Genomic DNA, 24,024 nt, shown 5'->3' on the forward strand with positions numbered 1-24,024 from the left:
AGAGCCAGCATTAATCATTTTCAGAAGTACTCCAGGTGAAGAACACACCTAAGTGCAAAGGAAAATGTTACTTAGAAGGGGAAGTAGATTTTGATTTGACATATTTTAGTTTCCTTTAAGATACAGTGTATTTTCTAGATAATATTATTGGTAAGAGGGTTTGGTTAAGAAAAAGAAGGAAGCATATGTAAGGTATAGACAGGATAGATCATGTGAATCCTTAGAACATATAAAGGCAATAGGAGTATACTTAAGAGGGAAATCAGGAGGGCAAAAAGGGGACATGAGATACTTTGGCAAATAGAGTTAAGGAAAATCCAAAGGGTTTTTACAACTACATTAAGTACAAAAGGGCAACTAGGGAGAGAATAGGGCCCCTCAAAGATCAGCAAGGCAGCCTTTGTGTGGAGCCGCAGGAGATGGGGAAGACACTAAACTAGTATTTTGCATCAGTGTTTACTGTGGAGAAGGACATGGAAGATATAGAATGTAGGGAAATAGATGGTGACATCATGAAAAATGTCCGTATTACAGAGGAGGAAGTGCTGGACGTCTTGAAATGCATAAAAGTGGATAAATCCCCAGGACCTGATCAGATGTGGCCTAGAGCTCTGTGGGAAGCTAGAAAAATGATGGTTGGGCCTCTTGCTGAGATATTTGTATCATCAATAGTCACAGGTGAGGTGCAGCAAAACTAGAGGTTGGCTACCATGGTGCCACTATTTAAGAAAGGTGGTAAGAACAAACCAGGGAACTATAGATCGGTGAACTTGACGTCAATGGTGGGCAAGTTGTTAGAGGGAATCCTGAGGGATAGGATGTACATGTATTTGGAAAGGCAAGGACATGATTAGGGAAAGTCAACATGGCTTTGTGCAAGGGAAATCATGTCTCACAAACTTGATTGAGTTTTCTGAAGAAGTAACAAAGAGAATTGATGAGGGCAGAGCAGTAGATGTGATCTATATGGACCTCAGTACGGCGTTCGACAAGGTTTTCCCATGGGAGATGGGTTAACAAGGTTAAATCTCATGGAATACAGGCAGAACTTGCCATTTGGATACAGAACTGGCTCAAAGGTAGAAGACAGAGGGTGGTGGTGGAGGGTTGTTTTTCCGACTGGAGTGTCACAAGGATCAGCACTGGGTCCACTACGTTTTGTCATTTATATAAATGATTTGGATGCGAGCATAAGAGGTATAGTTAGTAAGTTTGCTGATGACTCCAAAATTGGAGGTGTAGTGGACAGCAAAGAAGGCTACCTCAGATGACAATGGAATCTTGATCGGATGGGCCAATGGGCTGAGGAAGGGCAGATGGAATTTAATTTAAATAAATGCAAGGTGCTGCATTTTGGGAAAGCAACTCTTAGCAGGACTTATACACTTAATGGTGAAGAGTGTTGCTGAACAAAGAGACCTTGGAGTGCAGGTTCATAGCTCCTTGAAAGTAGTGTCGCAGGTAGATAGGATAGTGAAGAAGGTGTTTGGTATGTTTTCCTTTATTGGTCAGAGTATCGAGTATAGGAGTTGCGACCTCATGTTGCGGCTATACAGGACCTTGGTTAGGCCACTTTTGGAATATTGCATGCAATTCTGGTCTCCTTCCTGTCAGAAGGATGTTGTGAAACTTGAAAGGGTTCAGAAAAGGTTCACAAGGATGTTGCCAGGGTTGGAGGATTTGAGCTATAGGGACAGGTTGAATACACTGGGGTTGTTTTCCCTGGAGTGTTGGAGGCTGAGGGGTGACCTTACAGAGGTTTACCAAATCATGAGGGGCATGGATAGAATAAATAGACAAAGTCTTTTCCCTGGTGTGGGTGAGTCCAGAATTAGAAGGCATAGGTTTAGGGTGAGAGGGGAAAGATATAAAAGAGACCTAAGGGGCAACCTTTTCACGCAGAGGATGGTACATGTATGGAATGAGCTGCCAGAGGAAGTGGTAGAGGCTCGTAAAATTGCAACATTTAAAAGGTGTCTGGATGGATATATGAATAGGAAGGGTTTGGAGGGATATGGGCCAGGTGGGACTAGATTGGGTTGGGATATCTGGCTGGCACAGGCGAGTTGAACCAAAGGGTTTGTTTCCATACTGTACATCTCTATGACTCTGTGATTTGATAACTGTACTCAGGTTGCCCCATCATCTTGAATTGCAGCTATTCCTTTTATAAAGGTCTGAAAAGAATATGAATATAAAATCAGGAGCTATTTATGGCACAACAGTCAGATCTTTATTTCTGCAACTAGTTGCCAAGTCTTATTCAACAACACCTTCCCAATCTGCAGTTTCAGCCTCCTAGAAGAGCAAGGACAGCATACACAAAGGAATGCCACTGTATATACATTCCCCTCCAAGCCACACAGTATCCTGACTTGGAACTATATCATCATTCCTTTGCTGTCACTTCCAAAATCTGGAACTCCCTCCTTGCAGCACTGTGGCTGTGCCCAAATAGCACAGGGAGTATTGAGATTTTAAGAATGAGGCTGCCAACCCATTCTTCAGGGGCATATGGGTGGGGCAAAAATGTTGATGATGCTCATTTTGCATGAATGAAGAAAATAAAACTTAATTGCATGAAAATAATCAAAGCAACATTGTTCCATATTTCCAATTGTCCTTGGGGGTTAAAGGGATAAAATGACCTCTTGTAACAAGACAAAAACTCTCATTTCAGTATAAATATGGCTCATGCAGTGCCTCTGGTAAGTATTAAGAATCATTAGGGACGAGGTTTCTAAATTCTTGGAAGAGCAGGGTCGGATTAGAACAAGTCAACATGGATTTAGTAAGGGGAGGTCGTGTCTGACAAACCTGTTGGAGTTCTTTGAAGAGGTGACAAGTAGGTTAGACCAGGGAAACACAGTGGATGTTATCTACCTAGACTTCCAAAAGGCCTTTGATAAGGTGCCACATGGGAGGCTGCTGAGGTGAGGGCCCATGGTGTTTGAGGTGAGCTACTGGTATGGATTGAGGATTGGCTGTCTGACAGAAGGCAGAGTTGGGATAAAAGGTTCTTTTTCGGAATAGCAGCCGGTGACAAGCGGTGTCCCGCAGGGTTCAGTGTTGGGGCCGCAGCTGTTCACATTATATATTAACGATCGGGATGAAGGGACTGGGGGCATTCTAGCGAAGTTTGCCGATGATACAAAGTTAGGTGGACAGGCAGGTAGTACTGAGGAAGTGGGGAGGCTGCAGAAGGACCTAGACAGTTTGGAAGAGTGGTCCAGGAAATGGCTGATGGAATTCAATGTGAGCGAATGCGAGGTCTTGCACTTTGGAAAAAAGAATACAAGCATGGACTACTTTCTAAACGGTGAGAAAATTTATAAAGCCAAAGTACAGAGGGATCTGGAGTGCTAGTTGAGGATTCTCTAAAGGTAAACATGCAGGTTGAGTCCGTGATTAAGAAAGCGAATGCAATGTTGTCAATTATCTCAAGAGGGTTTGAATATAAAAGCACTGTTGTGCTACTGAAACTTTATAAAGCTCTGGTTAGGCCCCATTTGGAGTACTGTGTCCAGTTTTGGTCCCTACACCTCAGGAAGGACATACTGGCACTGGAGCGTGTCCAGGGAGATTCACACGGATGATCCCTGGAATGGTAGGTCTAACATATGAGGAACGGCTGAGGATCCTGGGATTGTATTCATTGGAGTTTAGAAGATTAAGGGGAGATCTAATAGAAACTTACAAGATAATACATGGCTTGGAGAGGGTGGACGCTAGGAAATTGTTTCCGTTAGGCGAGGAGACTAGGACCCATGGACACAGCCTTAGAATTAGAGGGGGTAAATTCAGAACAGAAATACAGAGACATTCCTTCAGCCAGAGAGTGGTGGGCCTGTGGAATTCATTGCCGCGGAGTGCAGTGGAGGCTGGGACGCTAAATGTCTTCAAGGCAGAAATTGATAAATTCTTGATGTCACAAGGAATTAAGGGCTACGGGGAGAATGCGGGTAAGTGGAGTTGAAATGCCCATCAGCCATGATTGAATGGTGGAGTGGACTCGATGGGCCGAATGGCCTTACTTCCGCTCCTATGTCTTATGGTCTTAAGATCTGTTTTCATAATCACTCCCAAGTTTAGTTTTGAAGAACTATTCCCTTCTAATAGCTGAGTCCAGGGAATGCAGTATGTCCAATGATGATCTGTGCAAAAGCTTCAAGGTGAAGTGAGGCTTCAGTATTACCTGGGTGGACATTAAAAAATGGATCTAAAGTATAGCTGTAAAGCATGTATGCCTAATGTAAAATTTAATTCGGAGGTCCTAATTGTCTTTCATACTGAAAGTTTTCTTCTGCATTGACCTACTGTCATTATCTGAGCTTTGCAGATATCCCAGTGAACTACATCTTGCAAACTTGACTTGTAGAGCTTCACACAGTATGTGTTTAATCAATATTGCACACAACTCCTTAACCTTGTAATGTGTGTTCCAATATCTGATCAGTGAATTGAAATATTCTTATCCGAACAATCTTAGAAAGGCTGAGAGTTTAAATGGATAAAGTGCAGTTTTCCACTGCAACTGAGTGTACAATAAATTAGCTAAGCACTTCTTCATTGTGGAAAAAAAATGACTTATTGGTTCTAAGTAAATATTATTATTTCACGTAGATATGCCAACTCAACTGAAACCACATCAAAGTGTCCGCACTTTGGCGTGCTTGTTGGTAATATCTGACTCACAAACCTTTTCAGTTCACTACTAGAGAACTAAAGGAAAGATTAAAATTATATCAACAAAACCTAAAGGTTACCGCTGTGATTTTGATCACTGAACCAAAGAAAAAGGCAGCTGACAAGTTTTAATCCATGCCACATGATTTCCTTTCTGAATTGCCTTTCTCCATTCTGTGGTATAAATTATAGTCTTGCAGTAAAATGAGTATAGATGTACCCTCCAAATGTAATGCTGACCTCAACCAAACGAAACTGTAATCAAATGTTCCCCAAGCATGATGAGCGCACATTCTTGAACCAGCAGTATTTTCTCACAGAAAAAAATTGGCAGGTAGAACTGGAGTAGGTAATAATTTCCACTTTCCACATTTCCTCTGTTCTCCATTCTCAGGGAGCTGTGATTGCTAAGTTCAGAGTAAGAATTGAATCTTGACTCATGGTCACTGAGGAACTGCTTTAAACTCTAAAAAAACGATTCTACTGAGAAAGGATTGCAAAATGCAATGACATCACACTTACAATGAAATAAGCCACCAGGGCCCCCTGCACAAAGCCAGCCAAAACATCTGTGGGATGATGCTTATGGTCCGAGACTCGAGACAGCCCAGTGTAAAAAGCCATCATCACCAGTGTGAACTGGAGCAGAGGTCGAAGGAGCCTGCCTCCCCTCCATGTGAACCGGGCCTGTAGATAAAACTGAAGACATGAAGAGAGAGACAATTACTTTCCAAATAAATATTACACCCTCAAATCTCATAGCTTTTAATATCATCATAAAATACACAATACATTAAAGAAGTTTCAAAATGCTGACAAGTATCACGTGGACATTAAAACACAAATGTCATGAAATTGGATAAGATACAACTAGCCTACAACTGCATTTACATTTCATACTACTTGCTTAATACCATGGGTGCAGCACACAATTAGGACAAAGTATGCTGCTGAGCGGCTGCACACCTGAGCCCACGTGTAAATGCAGGAGAGGCCAGCATCACTAAAATGAGCCTGCAATACTAAAGCCAGCTTGGGCCTCTTAGAAGAAAAGGGTATTTTGGCTAGAGCACCATTTTGCTGGAAGTGCCTGGGAAAACAGTGCTCATGTAGGAAGAGCACACCAGTTGTGCAACAAGGCAAAACACATGCACCAAGGTTCTCCTGGAGTTTGGAGTTGATGGTGAAGAAAAGTGTTCTATCAACAGAGAAACTGATAAGTGCCAACTGCTGGCTGGAGAGCTGATTAGAGCCCTGCATGGTCACGTGTCAGAAAAGTCTGCTGCATCTTGAAACACTCAGGCACTTCACAGTCCAGCAGCAGGCCTTCATTTGGAAACAAAGGAGCACAAGTCCCACTCAGCTAGGGAAGCCATTGGCCTTTCCACAAGGGCAGATTTCAGAACACTGAGCAAAGATACATTCTAGTGAGAAAGAAACACTCTGGCAGAGGGTGGACCATCCATGCCAAACCAAAGATAGCATTCAAATAAAAGACAAAAATGAGCTATTCCAGATAGATTAGAGGGAAGTCAGAAGATTGGACATAATATATAATACAGCAAAGAAAACAAACTAAACCAAAATGAGGGAAAACATTACAGTACTGGAGAAAGCCGGCTAGGAACATAAAAACATACAATAATAGTTTCTACTGGTATTTAAACAATATGAGAGTAAGTAAAGGTAGCATTAATCCTCTAGAGTGTGTGTCTGGGGAATTACAGAAGGAAAATAAGGAAATAACAAATATTGAATAGCTCTTTTGAACTCATCTTCAATGTACCAATGTATAAATAACATTCCCAACATAATTGTAAATCAAAAGATGAAACAGAGGGACGATTGTCAAACAATTACAATTATTAGGGAAAAGGTGCTGTTAAAACATTTAGAACTAACAGTGGATATGTCCCCAGCTCCAGACAGACTTCATCCAAGTGCCTTAAAAGAAGTAACTGCTGAGATAGTGCATTTACTAACTTTCATTCTCCAAACTTCCCTAGATTCTAGAAAAGTCAAAGATTTGAAAAAGCAAATGTAGCTCCCCTATTCACAAAAGATTTAAACGTAAACTAGGAAAATAAAAGACTGTTAATCTAACAACTGTTATAGGGGAAATGATAGAATCTATTGTTAAGAAATTTTAGCCAGGGATTTAAAAGTCAAATTGTAATCAGGCAGAGACTATATGGTTTTGTGAAAGAGAAATGGTATTTGGTTCATTTTTTTTAGAGTTCTTTGAGGAAGTCACAAGTAATATTGATAAAGGAAAATCTTATGAATATGCTGTATTTAAGATATCCAGCAGGCATTTGATAAGGTGCCACAACAAGAGTCATTACACAAAATCCATAGTGTACAGAATAATATATTAGCCTATATAAAGGATTGGCAAGATGTAATAAGTGGATTGGACTAGTGCTTCATATTTGCAATTTATTTGGCAATTTCAATGATTTGGATGAAGTATATAGCTGCTAAATTTGCAACTAGGTAGAAGAGTAAATTAGGAACAATGTTAAGGAATCTACAGTGGGATACAGATAGGTTATGTAAGTAGACAAAAAAAATTGGTAGATGCACTATAATGTTGAAAAATGTGAACTTTTCCACTTTCACCAGGAAAATCCGGATGTGTGTACAGTGATTAGGAAGTCAAATGGAATGTTGATATTTATTACAAAGGGAATGGAATATAAAATTATGGGATATTTTTCTACAGTTGCACAAAACTTTGGTGAGACCACATCTAAAGCACCATCTTTTGTTTTGGTCTTCTTATTTAAGAAAGGACAATAGATCAGAAGCATCTCAGAGAATGTGTACTCAACTGATCCGGAGATCAGGAATTAACGTATGAGGAAAGGCTGGAAGGGTTAAGCCTGTATCCATTGGAATTAAGAATGAAAGGTGTGCTTATTGAAATATCAGATCCTCTGGGGACTTGACAGGGTGGAAGCCAACAGGATGTTTTCTCTTGTCGAAGAGGCTAGAATTAGGGTACACTGTTTAAAAATAAGAAGTTTCCTGTTTAAGGTGGAGTTGAAGAGAACCTTTTCTTTCCTGAGAGTCATGAGTTTGTGGAACGCTCTTCCTCTGAAAGCAATGGAGACAAAATCACTATATCTTTTTGAAGTTAAGGTAGATGCATTCTTGACTAACAAAGGGTATCAGTGATAATCGAAAAAGTGAGGTTGAAGCCATGATATTATTGAATAGTGAAGCAGGCCAGAAGGGATGTGTCAGATACTACACCCATCCAAAACTTCAGAATGTGGATGGACCCAAGCACAGATTAGCAATCCTTGGAAGGTGATCACTGAGTAGGGGAGTGATTCTTGGCAGGCCCCCTTCCTTCTCAATGTCAGGTGCCAGTATCTTTTCACAAAGGACCCCAGCTCACCACAATCCCTTTCTCCTGAGATCAACAAACAACTCCACATTCCAAACAAAAACTCGAATATTGGACTTGCCAGCACATCAACGATCCTAGATTTGAATACGTATCTGCATACTACTTTTGGATTTAGTTTATATACTTGGTTTGTCATCATCAGGATGATTCATTTCATATTTTTTTGGACACAATATTTTAATTTCTCTTCATCACCATTCCTGCCAAATGCTTATTTATTTGGCTAAGACCTCCTAGCTCCATTAATCAGCTCCATGACTGACTGACAGGAAACATATATACACAGCCTGATTAGTTCTTCAGGGTCCAAAAAGTTTTCACCCTGGAGACAGACTCCTTCATTCTGATGCATTCCATGAACCTCTCCATATTGTGCTCAGATACAGTGAGAACTAGAATTAGAAACTAGGCTTTGATGTGTTATAGTACGCTGACTCAATTAGTTATTGTAATAACAACATCTCAATCAAACTAAACCAAGAACAGTCAGGTCTCAGTGTTCACACATCATTTAAACAGTTATAGATCTGAAAGAACAGCTTAATCCGCGTAATTTCATTTTCAAGTGATGATCAAAAATTAAATAGGTGTTCAGATTGAATTCAATAAACATTGAGGATAACATTTAACATGAATCTAACTTGAACAGCCGAACAACAATATTGATATTAGTGGGTACAATCACTATAACAATGTTTAATAAGCAAATTAACAAAAAACATTTCCATAAAACTGCAACAGATATTTCCATCATCTTCCCTCAATGTCGTTTGTGCAATCAATTCCTGTTTATATCCATGGAATATTTTAATCGCATATATAATAACTGACTGAGATCTAATCTAAAATTAAGTAATCTGGATTGAACAGAAAATTATAAACAGCATCGCAACTGCATGTTATCATCCAGACATATGGAGTGCATGCCTTTTATGTATATATCTTCTATATTCCTACGAACAATAACACACCAAACAGAAACATCTATTTATACAGCACCTAGAGCTTCATGAAACATCCTTTTCAAAAATCCTTTAATAAGGGTATCTACTTTACAGATAATTTAAAAGGAAAGATCACAAGAAAAGCCATGCATTTTCTACAGTATGATAATTAAGAACTGATTATCACTCAGAGCATGTTATGTTAATACAATTAGATTTCAATACATGAAAAGAAACCATTAAGGGGCTCTGGGCCAGAATATCTGATTTTCAGCCACACTTACATGGAGGTGTGTCATAAGATGTCCAAACTTGCGAATTAAAGAGATTTTTATAAAAAAGATACCATACAAGAACTTGTAAAGAATAAGAGAGTAAACAATTAAGAAATTCCCATTGCAATTTCATTAGTTGAATAACCGGAAATTGCAACATAAAACAACGGAATTGAAATGGTTACTCGCTTAATCAAAATACAATGTATCCATGGTAGTATCTGAGAAAACCCTCTACGACGATCTTCATGTAAAGCAACCATTTACAAACTACACTACATTTTACTTTGCTTTAATTAGCTATTGGATGGTTGGAACCTCAAGAAATAATTCAATGGAGATGTGGGATTGGTTCAATTTCTCATCCTTCCAGATGAACCATGCAGTCATGGGTTGGTGCTGGGTTGAAATCAGCCAACTCAAGGAATGCACAAGAACTGGAGGAATAATTCTTCAATAACATGCCATCGACTTCCTATCTGGCAACCAAGTGGCCAATATGTCTTTTTTCTACATTGTGTATGTTGCTCAGGAAAACCAATGGAGTACGGTAGAAGGGTAGACCTGGGAGTCAAGACCGTAGAGGAAATATCAAGCTTCCACAGACAGAGTTTGATGAAAACTGATGGCTCCACTCAGGAAATCAGTCTTGAACATATTTTTGCAGATAATCTTTGAAGGAAAAGGTCATTCATTAATCATTATCTTGAAACATTCCTTCAATGTAACATTGTTATTTAACACAAGGCCAATTGCTGGCTTAATGTTGCCAGTCTACAATACAAGTTACTTGCCATCATTAACTTCCACAGCTGTAGCTACAGATTGCAGCTGAGAACATTCGGTTCTTTACAGCAAGTGATCTCAAAGAAAATGTGCAAATTTGATCAAGCTCTAAGTTCAATACAGACTTTCTTTGTGTTTTCAAAAAAAGATTTAATCAAGCTTTAGCTCAGTTCTACCTATTTGGAATATTTCCATTTCCATTCTCAGATTTACCTACACCCTTACGCCTCATTAAGTCAACAGTCTTTGAATTACATGGCATCTCTCAGTAAAAGTACTGATAAAGCCACTCAGATCAGAACAAATATTGGGCTGAAATTGAAGAAACAAAGTGGCAAAAATAGCTAATTTTGCAAGTAAATGACTATAAGTCCAAGCATGTCCAAACATATAATGGCTTTGGGTGATTTTTCAGGCACATGTGGTAAGATCCTTGCATATTTTAATTGGGGAATCTTTGCATGTTTTAGTACTCCTCTGAGAAACTGGGACTTGTTCAAACAGGTGCTGGATTTGCTAGATCGGGGTTTCCTGGCCACAACAGGCATTGATTCTCACTTAAGTTATTGAGAGATAAGACCCAATTTTGGGCTGGTTTCAGGCCTCACAATTGGAATGGTGCAGACAAACTTTTGGCCGAGTTTCTCTTTTTGTTTATTTTAATTTTACAGCTAAGGAACACCCATGTGAAAATCCTTGTGTGGGCAGAATTCCCTCAAGATTGATAACTATGAGCTCAAGTACTGCTGTGATGCACAAACGGTTAGTCTTTCATGCCACTAATATATGGTAACAGCAACCAAAAATAAACAAAGCACGCTGCTTCAACAGCCAATGGTTACTGAACTGAAAGCTTCACGACATGCTTTGAGCTTAAAGTACAAAGATTAAACTAAGCAACAAACAACAATCCTACTATTGAGATGCAACGAACTTTGCAGTTCAGCTGGAGGGGGAAGGGACATTCTGTGGATAAAGAATTTGTTTCACAGCTGCTTTCTCATAGACCACAGGATAGCTCCTCCTTGCCAGTTCCTGTGGAAACATGGGGACACAATGGGAAGAGGTAACAGGAAGCACAAATCATGTGAACAGAGGGAGTTTCGCAAAGATACAGGCAAGAGACCACAAGCTCTGGAAACCACTTCAGCAAATTACTGCCTTCCTGTACAAGCTGGAGGAAGAGGCAGGCATATAACGAAGACCAGTATGTTTTAGATGTCCCTACCCACAATGGGGAAGATTACTGGTTACATTAATGAATAATTCAGGTTAAAAAAAGAAAGAGACCTTCTATCCCAAAACATTGAGAGCTATTAACCATCATTTAATGGGTAATGATGCATGTCTAAAGAATTTATGGTTAATCCTTCGTATTTGTTCCATGAACAGTAACTTAACTTTTTTTTGTGGTTGCTTTGAGCGTTAAGTACAAAGATTATGCAATCTCTGAGTAATTAAGAATATTTTCTTAAATATTCTTAAATTCTAAAAATTCTAACAAATACATAAGGCCAAGTGTGATCTGCATTTTTAAACTGTTTCAGGATAACAGCCAATTCAAGAATTTTTTTAATGGAACCTCTGCCTTTACAGTAAGTAAAAATATTTAAAGTCTTTAGGATATATAGTTTTAGTGATTCCCTCATGGTTTTGCTAACCTGAAGGCAGAGAAAATGCAATATACTGTAGCATGGACTCACCAATTCCCAACAAATGCACAGGCCTCTCTGTTCATCTGTACTCCTCCTCCAGCACCAAACCAATGAGTCAGTACTCACTTTTCTCTTGATGTTCTTCTCATTAGTTTACACTCAATATTACTGCATTACGCTAAAAGTGGCACTAAAAGCAATAGCTTGGTTCACATAATAAGGGCCCACAGGCTACTTAGAAAGTTCCAGTCAGCCTCTAATCAATTGGTATCTCGATTAGGTTAATAAGCAACACTCTTATAAGAAAATAAAACAAAGTATTGCGGATGCTGGAGATCTGTAACAAACAAAAACAGAAAGTGCTGAAGAAACTCAGTGGGTCTGGCAGCATCTATGAAGAGAAAATAGCGTTAATGTTTCAAGTCCAGCGACTCTTCTTCAGAACACACTGCTTGTCGGTGGATTACTGCTTCATGCCCAACTTGCCTTGTTGAAAATTGTTGGGAGACCAGACTGTGACAGGGAACTGACATACCAACTGGCACTGGAAATTCCATGTCTGTGTCACTCTATTCCCACCCCCAAACTTTGGAATCAAAACCTTGATTGAAGTTTCATTATAGGACAAAGTTTAAATTTGGAATGCTCCAAACAGATTTTTTTAAATGGAATTGAATAAAAATATCTACAACAAAGTAAAAATCTTTTATCTGACAGCATCTCCAGCATTTTCCCATTATAAATTCCAATGGCTGTATTTATAATGGAAATTGCCCTTATAAAATTGACACATTTTAATTACTCTTTCCTATCAAGATATCACCTCAACTTCCAACTTCTCCGCCTACACTAAGCAAACTCACATTTCAATTGACAGTATTCTAATTCACAATGGTATTTGCTATTTAGTTACAAGAAGTAAAACCAAATCAGACCATTTTACAAAAAGCTAGGTTATGATGTCTAAATGAGAACTGAGTTATATCTCCACACCCTGCACAAACCATCCCCTACTCCTTAACCTTGATTCACATAGAAGCTATATTTAGTTTTGGCTTTCCATATGTAATGCCACAGAGGATAGACTATTATCACATAAATTGTATAGCTCTGTTCAGTGTATGTAATCCACAGCAAACAACTCTGGACTGGCTTGTACATAAAGACAATGCAGAGTTATTCAATCCAGCCAGATTTTACAATGAAAACTCTCACCCCTGGGATAAAGATCACCGCTGGACTTGTTGCAAACTAAGTGATTTTCATGAAGGTGAATGTAATTTGTTAAATTACACCAGCTCCAAATTAAACATGAGCTCTTAACATTTCAGTTAATGTTTTCTAATTAGTTCCAAAGCCTGGCTATATTCTCCCCCATTGAAAGTTTATAAAAATATGCATTCTGTGAATTTTTAATTAATGAGTATTAAAAGCGAGAATTAAGATTAGATTGTGTCAATCTCAAATTTTCTGCAACTGGATATCTGACAAGTTACTTTGAAATTTACCCCAATAATCTCAAATAGCAAATTATCATAGAATCCCTACAGTGTGGAAACAGGCCATTTAGCCCAATATGTCCACACTGACCCTTCGATGACAATCCCACCCAGACCCATTCCCCTACCCTATTGCTCTACATTTCCCCTAATGCACCTAACCTACATATCCCTGAACATGATGGGCAATTTAGCATGACCAAATCACCTCATCTGCACATCTTTGGAAACCGGAGCACCCAGGGGAAACCCACACATATACACGGGGAGGATGTGCAAACTCCACACAGACACTCATCCGAGGCTGGAATTGAACTCGGGTCCCTGATGCTGTGAGGCAACAGTGCGAACCATTGAGACACTATGCCAACCAATTATGCTGGAATTGCCTGAAAACCTCTGTTGTATATGCAGGAACACTAAAACTGTGTCAATAAATGTGACCAGAAGAAAACAAAGTTGCACCATATTTATTCTTTTAAGTTTCTTTTCACATTAAATAAATAGTATACAGACATTAAGCCAAGATCTCTGCAGAATAATAGGTATCGCACATGTACAGAGAAACAACATTCTAAGTCCGAGTGAGGATAAAGGAAATAATTAACTTAAACAAAATGCCATAAAATATCAGAAGTGCAACTCTAATCCTGTTGTCTATAAATTTATGGATAAATTGACAATCCATTCAAACTGGTGTAAAGTCTGGTAATTTACCTCTGCTGCACAACTGCATGTGGATAGTGACATGTTAATGATGGCAGTTTCAGCAGATGTTTTGTAAAATGGTAAAAAAGATTGTGGAAATCCACTTTTACATTAAAATTTACAACTGAATTTTCAATGTTATTACCTCAGTCAATGGCTTATCTACCAAGCGGAGATCATGGAACAGACCAAAAGTTGTCTAAATTATAAAAGGTGATGGCACCATTGATAGCAATACAGTTTTGTAAACACTGCTTCACAGCAACGAGAGACAGCGAAAGTGTATTTTTTTCAATGGTTTGTCTTTTTGACTCCATTCCTGCAAATTAAAACAGAAAATCCAATTGGCTCAAAGATAGTCATACTAGGATCCTAAAACTGTGTCTATATTAATGTGAGGAAACCAACGCTCATGATCCAAAATTATGCTTCTCAATCCTGGTCCCTAGCCCAATACTAAATGTTTGACCTTGTTCTTCCTAGTCAGCCACTAAAATGAGAGTGACTGCCCTTGATATCAAGGCAACATTTGACCGAGTGTGTGAACAAGGAGCCCTGTCAAAATTGAAGTCAGTGGGCATTAGGGAAAATGTTTTTGCTGGTAAGAGAATTATCTAGCATAAAGAAAGGCCATCTTGTTGAAGATCAATCATCTCAAGCCTAGGAGATCACTACAGAAGCCCTGCAGAATGGATATTTTCTAATCAACTTGCCCACAGATATTATTACACACCTCTACAGCAAGTGGGTCTTGACCCCTGCCCCATTGTCCAGAATTAGGGACAATACCACTGTGCCACCAGAGCTCTTTAAGTTCCTCAAAGAAGTGCCTTAGGCTTAATCATTTCAGATGCTTCATCAAATGACCTTCTCGCCATCATAAAGTCAAAAATGGAAATATCTGTTGATGTTTGCAATGTTCAATGCATTTGGCAACTCCTCAGATATGGAACTAGTCTGTACCCATTGGCAATAATATTTGATAACATTCAGGCTTGGGCTGAAAAAGAGGAAAGTTACATTCACACCACACCATCTCCAACAAGAGAGAATCTAATCATCTACCCTTGACATTCAATGGCACCACCATGATGGAACTCCCCTCTGTCAACAGCCTGGGTGTTTACATCTGAACAGAAACTGAAGTAGACCATTATATAAATACAATAGTGACAAGATCAGGTCAGAGGTTGGGATTCTGCATTGAGTAACACATCTTCTGACTCCTCAAAAACTATCCACCATGTAAATTGCACAAGATGGAATACTCTCCATTGGCCGAGATGACTGCATCTCCAGCAACAATCAAGAAACATGACAGTATCCAGGACAAAACAGCTCACTTGATTAGCATCCTATTCACCATCCTAAACATTAATTACCTCCAACTTGCACAGTGGGAGCAGTATGTGTAATACACATGTATAATACAGTAGCAACTCACCAAGCTCCTTCAGTTGCATCTTACTGACCTATAAACTTTATTACCTAGAAGCACAAGAAGTAGGGAAACACGATGACTTGCAAGTTCCCTTCCTACTTACATAGCTTCCTGATTTGGAACTATATCACTAGCTACTGTTGCTGGATGGATGTCCTGGAATTCCCATCTTAAAAGGACTGAGTATTTTTATACCACATGGACGACATAAGTTTACAAATGTGGGTCAGCACCACCTTCTCAAGGGCAGTTAGGGATGGACAACAGACAATGGCTTTGCCAGCATCGTCCATATCCTGTGAAAGAATGAGAAAAGGATAAAGGAACCAGTGAATACCAATGGTTACCTCAGGGTCACCAAACTCAAATTAAACAGCCACAACAGAAAAGCAGACAGAGCAAGATCGTTGGAGATAAATTTGTTCTTATACTGCTCTTTTGTCAAAATTCAGGCCTCACAGAACTAGCAGCATCTGAAAGCTAAATGTGCTGGGTTTTAGGACCAATGTTTTTGGCAGAGCCATCACTTGTAGCTGGTGCCTCATTGTGTCATAAACACCAGTCTCTAAATACTTGACCTTAACTACATTAAGTCATATTTAATTCAATCCCAATTCCAAACCTGAATGTATTTTTCACTATGTTCAACTGGGGACTCTACAGTTTGAACTGTTTCATCAAAAATTCTGTCAATTTACAAGAAAATTAAATTTGCAGCGACATAGTATAATCAAACTCTCAGTTAACTGCTTTATAAAGATACAGGAAATCAATTGTTATACAGATTAGTACTGGCTCTTGTCCACTGACAGATCTGCCTGTAAACCATTCACTGTTAAAGATCCGAAATACAAATGAACAAGTTATATTGCCTAGCCATTTCACAGTTGGCTAATAATTGAGAACAATCTTGAACACAAACTTGTTTTGACTTTACAGTTTTTAGGAATGTCAGGAGATCTCAGTTGTTGATTCAAAAACTCTGTTTAATCCTGTCCATTTTGTCATGGAGCAGATGCTATCTCGAGTTGTGATGTTTTGATGTGAGTCCCTATGCTAAACTTTTAATTATATAAACTGAAAAGATGGCAGCTGATAGATCAACCCACTCATAACAGCTATTGACTCTGGCCATCTATTTCAAAACTTTGTATAAATCATGTTATTATTGTTAAAGATGCTTGATGTGCCCATGCATTCATAACCTTTCATAAACATTACTCATTCACTACCTGTCATATATAACTTGTACGAGGATCCAGACCAAAATGTCACTGCTGACGGAGCTAATTCTTTAATCCTAAATAATTGAGTCATAAACTCTACAACAGATATGTGCAGCAAGAGGACTTTACAGTTTAATTGCCTTACAGCTAAGATCATCTCAAAGAATACTGTTAGCTTAACCTCTATCATTCTTTAGCAACAAGAATTGAATGACGACCACACAGCAATTTCTATAACAACCAATTTATATCTTCAAGACAGACTGCAGGCAAAGAGTTATACCTACTGTAATGACCTATCGTGTTTACATGACCAATATAATTTCAGAGTACAGAGCTAAATTGTTGCTCCAGGAAATAACTATTGTTATTCCACTTGCACTTTACACAGAAAAATGGTTTCTGCTGTTTGAGATAAGTTTACAAAACAAGTTAGACTCGGCTGTATTTAAATCTAGTACTATGATCTCATATCAGCTCATGTCTATGGCTGTTTTCCTTTCGAGACTGAGTGTGGCATAAGCAACAAGCAATTTTGAATCTCCACTGGGTTTGAGAGTGTAGTGCTAGAAATAGTGCCAGTAGCTTGACTCCCTCCTCCACTTTTACAGATAGTCTATTAAGGTCAGTTAAAGGAAACCTCATGGGTTATAGTGGTGACCTATGTCAGGGTCTGGAGATGGGCACCCAGTGACAAATTGATGGGGTGGCGAAGTGCTCCATGTATGTTGAGAAGCCCTCTGCACCTGCCTAGGTGCAAGAGCATTTGCAGGCCACTACAACATAGAAAGGCTCCCCACTCAGCTTGCTACACCCAGAGGTAGCTAAGTCTCAAATTCCACTTTTTATATTAAGTTTTGGAAGATTGGAAGGAGGGTGCCTCCATTTTTGTATCCTCTCTGTATTTATCTTTGATTGAAGCCTACTGTGCCTTTCAAACTTAAAAGTCTCTGAATGGTTGTTCAGTGATAAGAACCCACCAAACCATTCTGACTTGAACAGCAAACCCACCTCCACGCCAAATGGAATTCAAGTGCTCCCATTTCTGTTACCCCCTGGGGGGGGGGGGTTAGGACCTGGTAACAAACTTGACCTTTGTTCCCACCCCACGAGAGAAAAACCTGCACATACTGCACCTATGCCACCCCACGAGAGAAAAACCTGCACATATACTGGAAAGTACTGTGCCTATGCCAAATGTAAAAAAGTTCAAATCCAAATTACATTCCTGGTCAGTGAGAAACAGATTTCACTGTACTTTAAAACTCACCTTCTAAAAATCTGAAATTGTGAAAGGAATGCAGATCAGACGGTATCTTTATAATGAGTAGTATGCTTCATGGAGAGGAAAATTATTCTTTTGAACTCTCCAAAAATAGTCTTGTTGCGCAGATTGGAAACTAGTGCTAGATTTATGCTGCCATTTCGACTGACCTCTGCTCTTTGCCTCTTCACTGCTAAACCCTTCCCCAACTTCACTTCAGTGAATATGAGCTTTCATGAAGTATAATTTATGCCAAGCTATCTAATGATAAAGGATTGAATTTGAATATATACAAAGACTTAACATATCAAACATTTCCTAATGGGTCAGCCAGTGAGGAGTGCTTTAGTTTTAAATTCTCTCGTGAAATGTGGGCACTGCTGGCTGGCCAGCATTTGTCTGTCTCTAGTTGCCTTTCAGAGCAGCCAACCTTGAACCGCTGCAGTCCACACGTGGTAGGTTGACCCACAATGCCACTGGGGAAGGAATTCCAGGATTTTGACACGCAACTCTGAAGGAACAGCAATGATTCAAGGTCAGGACGGTGAATGGTTTGAAGGGGAACTTGCAGGTGGTGGTATTCTCATGTATCTGCTGCCCATTTCCTTTTAAATGCCCTGGTTGTGGGTTTAGAAGGTCCTGTCTCAGGATCTCAGGCTATTTTCTGTATTGGATTGTAAAGATAGTACACACTGCCCCTACTGAGCGCCAATGACTGAGGAAGTGGATGTTTGTGGATGTGGCTCCAAACAAGCAGGCTGGTTCTTCCTGGATGGTGTCAAGCTTCTTGAGGATTGTTGGAGTTGCATCACACTCCTGACTTGTGCCTTGTAGATGACAGATAGGCTTTGAGGAGTTAAGAGGTGAGTTATTTGCCACAGTATTTGTAGGCTCTGTGTTTATGTGGTAAGTCCAGTTAAGTTTCTAGTCAATGGTAACCTGTAGAATGTTGAGAGTGGAGGACTCAGTGATGAGAACACCATTGAATGTCAAGGGTGACGACTAGATGGTGTCTTACTGGAGATGGTCATTATCTGGCATTTGTGAATTGGGAATCTTACTTGCCACTTGTCAGCACAAGCCTGGATATTGTCTAGATCTTGTTGTATTTGAACATGGACTGCTTCAGTGACTAAGAAATCGCGAATGGTGCTAAATATTATGCAGTTATTTACAAACATGCCCACTTCTGACTTTATGATGGATGGAAGGTGATTGATGAAGCAGCTGAAGATGGTTAAGCTTAGGACACCATCCTGAGAAACTGCAGAGATGTCCTGTTGCTAAGATGACTGAACTCCAACAACCACAGTGCTGACTAGTCGAATGGAGTCATCTGTGGACTGGGCTGCCTATCTCTCATGACTGACTGATTAAGATGGCAAATAGCAGGATAAGATTAAAAATACTTCTATGCATTCTAGGAAAGTAAACTTTACTCTTGTGAAAAGGATAACCACTTATCTAACAGTTATAATAATAATATAAAACAGTTCCTGTGTACAAACGTAATGCACAGGGTGAGTTTACCTCATTTATAAATTATAGAACTGCTTTAACATACTTTGGGTGGAGAGGGAAGTGGATTCTAATGGGGTCTATAACAGTGGGAAATGGGGTACTGGATATTATATCCCCAGCCAGTGCGTGTTATATATTGGGGGGTGGGGGTGTTAAATAGGTCAGACTGCTCACCCACCACTTTCCTATTTAACAGCAGGCATTGAAAGCAGCCCCCCCCCCCCCCATGTGTAAATAAGTAATTCAAGGTTGATTAAGCTTGTTAAAAATTGATTGGTGCAGCCAACCAAGTGAGAGTGGGCAACTATGATATTAATAGCTTTTAAAACAAGGGAAAAGAAGAGGGTTACTGTCTATGAAGGGTGCACAATGGGCCTCCCCACAACAAGACAGGACAGCCCTATTCCTACCCAACTGCACACAAACCCAAATTTCCATAGCCCTCACCCATTCCTTTAGGTGGGAAAATCCACCCACCTAATATCCCCATGTTTATCTGGGTGGTGTCCCTCTAGCCTGCCTGCAATCCCAGCAATGACAACTATTGAGCTCTAGCGCTCAATATCGAGTTCAATAATTTTAAGGCCTAACTCTCCCATGACCTAGCCCCCTACCACACACACACTAGGATTTGTTATAACTGCTGTGCTGGAAAACCACAGCAGGTCAAGCAGCATTCAAGGAACAGGAGAATCAAAGTTTCAAGCATAAGCCCTTCATCAGGATTTCTGCTGAGCTTTTCCAGTGACTTTGGTTTTTGTTTGTGAGCTCTGGCATTGCTGGGGCTGTTTCAGCTGCCAACTAACTTGATTGACTGGCAACACCAAAGGGTGAAACTCCATCCCATTCAGGGGCATAAATCCTGATCTGCATTGATTTAGCCCACCCACTGCATATTATGGCCGAAGGACGGGCTCTTTCTAATCTGTCAATTTGCCAAGGAGCCTAGCATCTCCCCACCCCAATAACTTTCTGCACTTGGCAAGCAGGGTAACTGAGTGAGGCAGGAGCTGCAAGTTCAATTTCTCAAATGATGGGTTAAGATGCAGAGACGAAGTCAGCAATATTTTTGTGGTGTGTTGGGTCTCACACTGTCCTGTGGCAGATACCCACTGCAAAGCATTTGTATTCCATTAATACAGATTTGCATAGAACTTCTCTTTTTTACAGCTTGCTTTCAAGATAAAATCAACACAAGAATCTCCTTGCACTGGTTCATATTTGCTTAAAGATAGCAAGCAATATCACAGTCAACTTTCTGTCGTTGTGTCAAGGTCAGCAGTTTTTCTAAAACTCACTCACACAATTGAGATGAGCAAGAGAATGACAACATGCAGCAGGTGTGGGTCTAGTAAGGGTGTGTTAATGGTAAAGGGGTTCTGTGGACTGGGATTCAGAAGGAGTAGAAGTGAGAATGGCCTGGCATTCTGGGTGTGGTGTGATGAGGAGATAGTGAGGTCAAAGTAAGAAAATGGTGAGCTTAAAAGTCGTGTCAGTATGGTCCACATTTAGGTCTATCACAGGATGTTGGTTGTTGGAGTCCTTACAGGGCTGTGATTTATAGAGTCATAGAGATGTACAGCATGGTAACAGACCCTTTGGTCCAACCCGTCCATGCCGACCAGATATCCCAACCCAATCTAGTCCCACCTGCCAGCACCCAATCCATATCCCTCCAAACCCTTCCTATTCATATATCTATCCAGATGCCTTTTAAATGTTGCAATTGTAACAGCCTCCACCATTTCCTCTGGCAGCTCATTCCGTATACGTACAACCCTGTGCATGAAAAAGTTGCCCCTTCGATCTCTTTTATATCTTTCCCCTCTCACCCTAAACCTATGCCCTCTAGTTCTGGACTCCCCACCCCAGGGAAAAGACTTTGCCTATTTATCCTACCCATGCCCCTCATGATTTTATAAACCTCTACAAGGTTACCCTTCAGCCTCCAATGCTCCAGAGAAAACAGCCCCAGCCTGATCAGCCTGTACCTATAGCTCAAATCCTCCAACCCTGGCAACATCCTTGTAAATCTTTTCTGAACCCTTTCAAGTTTCACAACTTCTTTTCGATAGTAAGGAGACCAGAATTGCACACACTATTCCAACAGTGGCCTAACTAATGTCCTGTACAGCTGCAACATGACCTCCCAACTCCTGTACACAATACACTGACCAATAAAAGAAAGCATACCAAACGCCTTCTTCACTATCCTATCTACCTGTGACTCCACTTTCAAGGAGCTATGAACTTGCACTCCAAGGTCCCTTTATTCAACAACACTCCTAAGGACCTTACCATTAAGTGTATAAGTTCTTCACCAACAATATTATCCCTGCTGAGAATGTTCCTGAATAATGTCCTTAGGAATACATAGAAGAGAGGGCTAAGTGAGCCTGTAAGTTCAAGTCCTAGAGAGGGGCGAGTATAAATTGAACACTGACATAAATATTTAATAAACTGTGATCACAAAAAAAAACACATCATTGCTGCTTCCGCAATAAAATAAAGTCTCTAGTTACCCTGTAACCATCAGCGTGTACCAACTCTGGGGCATGTCAGTACTTTAAGCTTTCTAAGCTTGTCTCTATAAGTCATAATGACACACAGACGAATAAAGCAAAGACAATAAATGTGAAATATTTACAAGGGAAATTTAAATTTGAAATCACCTCAGTGCCACTTTAGTTTTCTCAATAACTTAAATTATCAGTGATGGAATTGGTCAGGACAGTCGTGGCCTGTGATGAAGAATTTGCCTGTTCATTCAAGAGGGTCTTATGTTTTAACCCACTCATACCTGCTGCATTCAGCTGATGGCAGATTCACTATTGTAAGCCTATCCCGCCATGTGATCGCACATGCTTCCTATGTACATTACCAGCATGTTCATTTATAATTGTGTAGAAACCAGCAAAAAGAGAGCAAAAGTGGCATCTACTTCAAGTTTGGCTGTTGGGAATGGCACACCAGAAGGAGTGACTTTCTGCTCAAGGTTTTATAAAGCATGACAATGTTTCTACATCAACATCAGAATCTCATCCTCTGCTCTAATTCGATTTCATTAGGTTATATACATTCAGTTATCGTAAAACAATAAAATAGCCGTACATAAGTTTCCAACAAATAACCAACCACATAGTATGGCCACTGCCATTCAATATATGGATAATCTAAATGAGATCTTAAAGAAATTCTGTTTGGCAATTGTATACATGTTGCAGTACTCATTTTCAAGCTAATCGCTTTAGAAGGGAAAATTGTTTACTTTGAAGTCACAGCATGAAACTATTTCTACAAGTTAAATAATTGTACCTCTAATATAGCATTCATTCCAGTAAGACAATGTATTTCTGTTTTAAGATAATGACATATTAAGATACTTTAAGGGTATTAACTGAACAGTTGTTTATTTCAAGCATTCTGTTTTATATCCATTTTTAAAAATATAAAAATGTGCAAGAAACTTAAGTGTTCTTGTATAGTATTTACTTCATTTGCAGCAGCTAATTATTCAAATGATGTCCAAATGGATCCTCAAGGATTTCTTTGCGCTGCCAGGAAAAAGAGGATTCTTCAAATTCCAACCAATTCTTGTACATAGACCAATGAAATACACTGCAGTGCTGATGGTGACAGCCAATGGTTTAAATTGGCTACTAAATGAGATCTTCTAGGAGAAAGTGAGGACTGCAGATGCTGGAGATCAGAGCTGAAAATGTATTGCTGGAAAAGCGCAGCAGGTCAGGCAGCATCCAAGGAGCAGGAGAATCGACGTTTCGGGCATGAGCCCTTCATCAGGAAGAAGGGCTCATGCCCAAACGTCAATTCTCCTGCTCCTTTGATGCTGCCTGACCTGCTGTGCTTTTCCAGCAATACATTTTCAGTACTAAATGAGATCTCCTCAAATCATACAGAGGAAAACTGACCGGGGTGGGGGGGGGAGAACCTTTCCTGGACCAATGTGGGCTGATTTGGATTGGGGTTGGGGGTGGCCTGGCAAATTGATGGGGAAATGCTCCCTGGCATATTGCCACCCCTGCAAAGCTTTCTCAAGGCGGACCACCAGGTGCGTCAGTTACTGCTCCAAACAGATGGACAACCAATCCACATTATGTCCCCAATTAGGGGCAATTATGCAGCCTTTGTTGGTGGCAGAGGAGTGCCCTGCCATGTGCGTCAGTTCAACAAATTTAGCCCCCAGTCACAGCCCTGGAGACAGAGGATGTGTGATGAAGCATTGGAGTCAGATAGAACTCCCTTCCATTCAGCACTGCAGATCTACCTACACCAAATGGATCAAGAAGGCAGCTCATCATTACTTTTTCAAAGGCAACTAAGGATGGGAAATAAATGCAACCCAGCCAGCAACATCCATGTCTCATGTAAGAATAAAAAAAAGTGTCTAGTGTTCTGGGGTAAATCAAAGGTGACCATGTGGGCACAGGATGAGAAACTGTTTAAAAATATGTAATGTTTGTCACATGTCAGGTAGGAGAGGAAACAAGAGAACACAGTGTTAAGTACAAGAAAGGCTTTGCTGGTGGATTGACTGTATAACATTATTAACAGCAGCAAAGAGGTCAAGATCACAGCCAGGG

The 24,024-nt window shown here is 39.9% G+C and overlaps 1 protein-coding gene across 2 annotated transcripts in view; it reads right to left on the bottom strand.

Moving 5' to 3' along the window:
- The window catches only part of plpp3 (phospholipid phosphatase 3), a 146,085-nt gene that overhangs the window by 14,182 nt on the left and 107,879 nt on the right, over positions 1 to 24,024 (bottom strand). For both annotated transcript variants that reach the window (XM_043699110.2, XM_043699109.2), the window contains exon 5: positions 5,209 to 5,385. In XM_043699110.2, the coding sequence (XP_043555045.1) occupies positions 5,209 to 5,385 (177 nt within the window). The remainder of the gene's footprint in view (positions 1 to 5,208; positions 5,386 to 24,024) is intronic.

This window comes from Chiloscyllium plagiosum, unplaced genomic scaffold (genome assembly GCF_037043375.1).
Source record: "Chiloscyllium plagiosum isolate Xiang-an unplaced genomic scaffold, Cpla_swu_hap1 HiC_scaffold_9, whole genome shotgun sequence".
NCBI lineage: Eukaryota > Metazoa > Chordata > Chondrichthyes > Orectolobiformes > Hemiscylliidae > Chiloscyllium > Chiloscyllium plagiosum.